This window comes from Protobothrops mucrosquamatus, unplaced genomic scaffold (assembly GCF_001527695.2).
Source record: "Protobothrops mucrosquamatus isolate PMUCROS unplaced genomic scaffold, P.Mucros_1.0 scaffold1461, whole genome shotgun sequence".
Taxonomy (NCBI): Eukaryota; Metazoa; Chordata; class Lepidosauria; order Squamata; family Viperidae; genus Protobothrops; species Protobothrops mucrosquamatus.
This window is the reverse complement of record NW_015387639.1, coordinates 47,458-55,892: the sequence shown is the minus strand read 5'-3', so window position 1 is coordinate 55,892 and position 8,435 is coordinate 47,458. Positions and strand designations below refer to the sequence as shown.

The 8,435-nt window shown below is 38.3% G+C and overlaps 1 protein-coding gene across 1 annotated transcript in view; it reads right to left on the bottom strand.

The window, feature by feature from the left end:
* Positions 1-1,941: 1,941 nt before the first annotated feature.
* The window catches only part of LOC107292960 (immunoglobulin lambda-1 light chain), a gene marked incomplete at its 5' end in the record, with an annotated part of 9,095 nt that continues 2,601 nt past the window's right edge, over positions 1,942-8,435 (bottom strand). Inside the window, 4 exons of the mRNA XM_015822087.2 lie at positions 1,942-2,478; positions 4,058-4,127; positions 6,343-6,402; positions 6,698-7,014. Coding sequence (XP_015677573.2) covers positions 2,156-2,478; positions 4,058-4,127; positions 6,343-6,402; positions 6,698-7,014 — 770 coding nt within the window. The remainder of the gene's footprint in view (positions 2,479-4,057; positions 4,128-6,342; positions 6,403-6,697; positions 7,015-8,435) is intronic.

Genomic DNA, 8,435 nt, shown 5'->3' with positions numbered 1-8,435 from the left:
TGAGGAGATGACCATCGGGCATCCATTATAATGGATCCATGGCATTTGACTGTCCACCCAAAAGAGGTCAAATAGGTTCCCATAAATTTCATTGGTGATCTTTTATGAGAGACCTACAGCTAAGCTAAGAAGTTAATGGCCTCAGAAGAATGGAGATATCCCTAGAGATAGCCCAAGCACCATGAAATTCATTATCCATAACCTTAGATGGAATATATATATATATATATATGGCCACTTTGTCTCCTATTGGAGACATTTTAGCTTTTTGATCAGTATTGATCTCCAGAAGTGGTGACCTTTTTTGGAAGTTATTGGGGTTGGGACTGAGGAATAATTTGATGGACCTTTAGTACACGTCACCATTGCAATGGTCATGTTCTCACATGAAATGTTCTCCTTGTGCTTCCAGGAAAGCTCAGCTCTGACTAAAATCCAGATCCCCATTATTAGTAGTATTTTTATTTATTATCAGATTTATTAGTTGCCCATCAGATTAGTACAATACTATGATCACCGTAATACACATAGTATTGAAATCTGCCTATTCATAGAGTTTGTTCTCTCCAAAAGCATCCATTGATTGTTCAACCATAGCTAGGTTGCAGAAAGAAAGTTATGTAGGACAAATGTTGAATGTTAGGATCCTTGATTATATTTTTAATTGTGGTTTTGAATGATTTATTTGAGGCACACAAAGTCTTTCTGGAGTTAGGTAACTTTACAAAAGGCAATAATAATTCTATAAATAAAAATCTAGAACCCCATACTTTTTGCTTCTTTCGCCTTTATAGGATTAATTATTATAGGATTGAGATTATTTAATCCTAATCTATAGGATTAAGGACATAATAAGAGTTCTTTACATAAGGATCCATATGCTGGGTGCCTGGTGGCTTCTTTCACCTTTACAGGTCTGAGATTATTGCAGGATTGTGATTATTTAATCCTAATCTATAGGATTAAGGACGTAAGGAGAATTCTTTGCATAAGGACTTATCTCATATACTGAGTGCCTGGTGGCTGTCCCTCCAGAAAAACCCACCCAAAAGCCCTTAATGGTCCAAATCAAAAGTCAATGGGCAACGTAGAGAAGAGCAGGACGATAGATTAAAGTCTTAATGATGTGGTCAGCTAATTTCTAGGTTGCCCTTGAAGGAAAGAATTAAGATAAACTTAATTAAGAAGTTGGAGAAGAGACAGTCTGAAGGTAGAAGTTCAAATGAACTATTGTTCAGACTTGATTGCTTTTGGTCCAAGGATTACTTTAGATCATTGAAGAGCACCAGGTGTACCCATAAGTAGCTAAACCAAACCATCCCCACCCTTTAGGAGAAATTGCATTGCATTTAGAGATGGATGAAGATTCTGTGTATATGAGTGATATAATTTAAAGAAGCTCCATCAACATTTTCTTTGCACCTTCTGGAAAATCTGGAACCCAAACTAAATTTATTTTCACCACCAATGATTGTCCAACTAAGCTTGTATCTTGGATCTGATGAGCCATTGAGAATGAAAGAGCCTTGACCTATGACCGCAGCTGAGCCCAACATTTGCTAAGTGAATTTTGCCCCGTTTTATAAGCTTTCTCACCACAGTTGCTAAGTAAATCATTGTAGTTGTTAAGTTGCTACCACAGTTATTAAATAAATCTTTGCTTGTCAAGAGGTTGCAAAAGGGAATTGCATGACCCAAGGACACGGCAACCGTCATAAACATGAACCAGTTGCCAAGCATCCAAATTTTGATCACGTGATCAAAGAAATACTGCAATGGTCTTAAGTGTGAAAAATGGTCGTCAGTCCCTTTTTTTCAGTGCCGTTGTAAATTTGAATGGTCACTAAACAAATTGTTCCAAGCTGAGGATTGCCTGTACATTGATTTAGCAGAATTCAACGTCTATTCTAAATGTAATTTCATAAAAACAACAACAACAGCGAGAATGAAATGTACACATCTTTATTGATCTTCTAAAGGTAGAAACGAAGAGGACAACAGGAGGTGGATAGATTTCAAGGGGTTTCAAGGCATTGGGAGGCTACAGACTGTAACTAGATGATGCAGAAATAGATGTTATTGATCAAACTAGAATTAGGAAAGGGGGGGGAAGAGAGAGAACCCTGGAGTAGGGTCAGAGGAATTCATGATGGAGTTAACAACTTCCGGATCTTAACACAGTCTTCACATGGGTGTTTTCTCCATGCCTCACTTCACAGGTGTAAGAGTCATGACTTTCATAATCCGATGGACTCATTGTCAGGTAACTGCTGGCAACGTATTTGTCACCTTGCTTACTGGCTTTGGTGGTCTCCACTCCAGATGCGATTTCTTGATTATTGTCACCCTTCCATTTCAGGGTAAAGCCAGGTGGGTAAAAGTTGCTTATAAGACACACCAGGACGGGCGTACGTGGGTTTGTGATCTCTTTCTCAGATGGAATATAGACATTCAAAGTAGGTGATACTGTGGGTTGACCTGGAAGAAGAGAAATCATTTTAAGCTTTGAGCAATAAGAGCAAAGCCGATCCTAAATCCTTGGGCAAGTTGGAGACCCATCACTGCGTTCAGCTCTTGAGCCTCTTGTTTTTTTTGTTCTTGTTTTTCAATTACCCAGGTAATCATTATTATTATTATTTTTTTAATTGAAAATTTTATAAAAGTTTTACAATATACCTCCCCCCTCCCCAAACCCCACCTTCCCCTCCCCCCTCCCTCCCCCCCGACTTCCCAGAGCCAATCACAGGGTTAACAATACAATAAGCATACTCTGTCTAACATTAATCACTATTAGATTAACAAATCTATAACATCCTTTAACTCTCTTTTAAACAGACATATTAAACACAATAATTATAACATCTTATTACTAATTATAGATAAAAATAAACTACATTAACACTCTAAAGTTTACTCAAAAAACATATGAAACTTTTTAGTTCCATATTTACTCTCAATATAATCTATCCATCTTCTCCAAACCAAAATATATCTTTCTTGTGAATAATCCTTCACATAGGCAGAAATCTTAGCCATTTCTGCTAAATTTGAAACTTTGAATACCCAATCTTCTATAATGGGCAAATGTTCCGTTTTCCAACATTGAGCTACTAGTAATCTTGCAGCAGTTATCAAATTCAACATCAAATCCATTTCTTTTTTATCCAGATCTTCCATAATACCCAGGTAATCATTATTTTTGAAGGACCTCGGGACACAACAAAGCATCTCAAAATGGACATTCAGACAGGGCTTTGATAAGGAAGTCAGATTTATTACGTAAAAACCCAATTGCTTATATAAAATCAATTAAGGCAGACACCTCTTTGAGATACAAGTCAGAACCTACTTTCAGAAGGAAAAATACTTAAGAGATAACAGGAGACCATTTTGAACTATTTCTATCTGAAATACTATTCCCAGACAAGGTATGGTGACAATGAAAAGCAGTCAGGAAAGTAATAATCTGAAAAATAACATCTGGAGCTAGACTAGTAAGTGCTTAGAGATAATGGGAGTCCTCTATCAAGTAAGTAAGTTCTTGTAGCTGAAGAGCGTTGGAAAATAAAGAAAAAAATTATGATGCAAAAAATAGTTTGGACCAAACTAATTGATAATGAACAGAATATCTTAGGGTGATGGATTGGAGAAGGCTGATCCTTCTTAAAGAGTATTCAAAGTGCCGGTTTTGTTCCAGCTACTTGGTGGCCAAATAGATGATCTCAGAAAGAGTCCATTAGTCATCTTGTAAAGTACCTTCTAAACCTGGAATTGAATTGGTAACGGCAACTATGCTAACTCTGTGATTGCTCCAGACTTTTCACAACTCAGGCAACTCAACTTTTCTATGGCATTAATGAAAGCACTCTACCATTTCCTGACTAAGGACCTTCTTCTCAACATGCTGATTTTGTACATGCAGGAATGTTCATTCCCAGTGAATGAAATAGTTTATCTTGTTAAGATCTGCTAGACCAAGAAAAAGAGGAAAAAAGTCACGGAGAAGCTTTACAAAATGCTATGGAGAAGCAAAGATTAGAAGGATAAATGGACTTACCTGTGACGGTTAATTGGGTTCCACCTCCGAAGAGGAACCACAGTGACATACGGCCATACAAAAACCTCCCCTCATTTCACAACAGTTCATTGAAGATAGATCCCACCTTGGACAATGAACTGGGTTTCATAAAAGTTCAAAATGGATCTGGAGCAAACGTTGTATTCCGGAAGAACAAAAATGATGAGGTGTGAGTGGTTCATACTTGGACATCACGGAAGCCATTCATGGACAAGGAGATCATTCAAGAAAATCCAATGGATGCAGTCCCACTGATAAGTGAAGAAAACAGGCTAGATCAGAGCCATCGTTCATTTTTACACTGAATTATACAGAAGAGTCACAAAATAGCTTCTAGTGATATAGCCAGTTGTAGAACACCGAGAAGTGTTTTTGTTGGCACTTTTGTCTAAATTAAAGTGGTTTCTTATAAATTAAGGCACTAGATCATTTTGGGGTGTAAGGACCTCCCTGATTATCAGTAGGGAAACTCTTCCAGAAACCTATTTTAATTAATCATATAATGAACATATTGGCAGCCCAGGGAAGGTTACACCTGGGTTTTTATTAACTAGAATTCAGGAGACATACTGTAATTTCCACTAAAAGCATAATTTTCTACTGGAATTCATGGGGAATGGATCAACCTTTACATTCCTTCTGTGGGCAGTTCCTCTTTGTGTGTTTATTTGTCTTCTTACGGCCTTAGTTGTACAGGTGCTGAAATGTCAGTTCCATAGTTGTGCATGCAACAGGCTATCGGGAATTCATTTATTTCGGATTAAACTTTATTTATTTTATTTATTTAAAACATGTATATAGCCTTGTGGCTCCCAACTGATGTATCTAGTCTATCTGAATTCCATCTGTTTCAAGACAAACAGGTTGTGATTACTTAGGACAATATCCATAGATTTATGCTGGAGCACATGCGAATTGGCACTGAAAACTCGGAAAGAAATGAAATTCACGGAATGATAACAACGGTGTCATTATTGATCAGCGTGGTGGCTATGTGTAGTATTGGCCGCCATGTTGTTGTGATGCTAACTGGAGAGGGTTGTACTCCATCAGCTTTATTTAGTAGATCTTAGGAAGGAGAATAAAATGGTGGAAATTCTTTGGGCAAAGTTAAAGAAAGGCTTGATGGCCCTTGATACATTTCATAATTTGATTGAGGATAGGTCGCTGTATGGAATGCTACCCTTGAGATCCTTGTGGTCCATCCCTTAGGCATGAATCAGTCCTCCTGCCAACCTAGAGGCCGTGGCATTTGTAAAATCAAAAAGTCACTTGTGAAGTCTTTCCCTTAAACTTTGTTATGAAGAGGGATAATTTTACATTGAGGGGCTGCCTTATTGGCATTAAATGCCTATATCAGCCTGGTTTGGAAACACCTAAAGCCTGTCTTTATAAACTTGGTTGTTTCTAGTCTCTGAAGAAAGGATTCACAACAGTGTTTTTGTGTTTTCCAGATCCAAAATAACACCATCTTCCAGAAAGTGCATGCTGATTGTTAAATGAGGTGAACCTCTATGTGGTGCAAGGAGTTGGTATAGACATGAGAGGTCCTAGATGTTCTAGAAGTTCTTCTAGATCTGAAAAGTAAGATTACCCTCAGCCCAAGGCTAACCTCCAAATAGTTCCTGATTGGTTATCCTAGACACCAAAGTTTTCAATACGACCTAAACATGATCTATCATTGTTTCTCATCCATCTGGTACCTTTGAGATATGTTGGGTCAGCCATTTCCAAAATTCCAATACACCATGACCAATTTAATATATTCCAGTAAAGTTGAAGACACTTATGAGAAATGTCTCATTCCAAGCACAATAATGCATGGTGATATCCTCATGTTCATCAGGTCCTGAGCAACAGTGGTAGAGTGTGACTTTTAATCTTGGAATCTTTTTCCCAGATCAGGTTACCAACTGGCTTTCTGTGTTTAGAAAAGCTTAAGTGTCTGAGGAGACAGGTGGAAAGCTTGCGTTTTCATTAAAGAATGTTTAGATTTCATAGGCGGTTTCTCGTGATGGTAAAATGTGGAAAGCCTAATTTATGCTGCCTTCATGGACACAGGGAGAAGCTAAAAACTGTAGGTGGGAAATCAAAATCTTAATTCAACCCACTCTGGCCCCAGGTTTTATCCTATACATTCCCAGGTCTACTATCCTCTCTTTTGAAGATCAATGTAATACACTATCATTTGGAACTAGAGGGGAAATAACTTGTGTGAGTGGACAAATGTACAAAAACTTCACGGCATCTGAAACTAGACGCACCCTTTCTTCAATGACAACGGATTCAGCTCTCTCCTTCTTAATATTGGAGCTGGCTGATATCTGTGAGGAACCGAATGTTGAAAGCATACAGCCTTGTCTTCCCACAACTACTCCTCTTAATAAATTCGGCAAAACAGTCACACAAATGAAATACATCCATCTTTATTAATGTGCTGACAGTAGAATCTAGCAGATCAAGGGGGGGGAAATCGATTTGAAGGGCGAAGGTAGAGAGGGGATACAAAGAGTGTAACTACATGGGATAGAAAGAGACACTATGGATCACACTAAAGTTTAGGAAAGAATGAATGAGAGCCCAGGAGAAGGGACTCCGTTCTCCTGCCGAATGGAGTTAACAACTTCCAGATTTTGACACACTCTTCACAATGGTCTTGCCTTCATGCCTCACTTGACAGGTAAAAGTGTCATAGTTTTCATAGTCAGATGCATTCAATTTCAGGTAACTGCTGGCAAGGTATTTGTCCCCTTGCTTGGCGGCCTTAGTTGTCTCCACTCCAGATGTTTTCACTTTACCATCACATTTCCATTGCACTTCGAGACCACGTGGGTAAAAGCCGCTCACGAGACAGACCACGGTATGTGGGTTCGGGCTTCTGATCTCTTCCGGGGAAGGAGCAAAGACTTGCACCGAAGGAGATACAGTGGGCTGACCTGGAAGAGAGGAAGATCTCATGAAGTTCCACACACTGCATCTTAAAAGCTCAACGTAACATTGATGGAGTAACTAGACTGATAAATGTATAGATTGTTTTTTTTCATCAAGACTGCAGGGGAGGGAGTGGGGAAAACGTCAAGGCAAAATTTCTCAAAACAGTACACGGGCAAGTAGATAAAAAATCATAAGACACCCCCCCCCCTTCTTCAGGGAGAGAAAAACATTATTTAAAAGCTAAACGTTAATACAACATTGATAAAGTAACAAAGCTGATCAAATACGCTTATACGTTGTCTCATCAAAACTGCAGGGGAACGCGTGAGAAAGAAAATATCTCAAGGAGAAGTTTCTCCATTGGCAAGATGGTAAGATTCATAAAACTTCCTTCTTAAGGAACAGGGGAAAAAAAACATTATTTAAAAGCTGGTAAGGGTGATTGGATGACTTCCTTTGCGTTCAGAATGTAATTCTAATGCCACAGGAGGCTATTATATCCAATGGACAAAAGAGATTCCTATTGTTCGGTCTTGGAGCCCAAATAAAAATTTGATTTGATCGCCCATTCTCCCCAGAATTCTTGTAGTTAAGTTAGTTCCGTGAACCAGAAATTCAATGGGTTTTACACGAGAGTGATACTTCCTGCATCGTCCCACCTAAGAATACCTTCATGTATCCGCAGGGAATTTATTTCACTTAGAAGACCATTTGGAAGAGGAAATAATTTTCTGATTATCTTAAATCTTACTCGAGTTGCAATTATTTTTCTTTGTGTTTTGCAGAAGACAAACAAGACTCTAGCAACAGAACATATGGATAACAGCATGCCTTAGGGAGAAGTACAGCTTGTAAATAGATTTACTATACCAATTATGAATTATAATTGTTTAGTTAATATTTTGTTTTGATACCAGGCCATGAAAAGATTAGGAACGAAGTGCCTTTTATATATTCAGTTTGCTCATTCTCCTGCTGGTTGTTCTCCCTGCATGTGTGAATTTCAGAGGCAGGAAGAGAAATATATTATTTTTAGTTCCTAAATGCAGTGATGTTTCTTCTCCATGGTAGAGCAGTCAATCCCATGAGCTGAAGCAGGAATCCTTTTCCTGGGAAACACATTTTCACCGAACAAAGGCATTAAAGGGAGACATAGAGTTGAGTTTCAGGGAATTATGATATCTTTGATATCCCCCCCTCAACTTTCCAAGGAATTTTATACTCAATGCAAAAGAAAGTTTGGTCAAGTCTTCTAGCCCACATTTAATCTGGCATTCTGTGGAGAACATCTCAGAGGTCTCCAATTTATGTCGGTTTACAACTTGATACAACATGACTTGGAAACACATTCTGAGTTGGTTCCCTTAGCCCAATATTGATGAAATGTTGAGAATTTCTTCTCATCTCCTTATTACAAGTCACT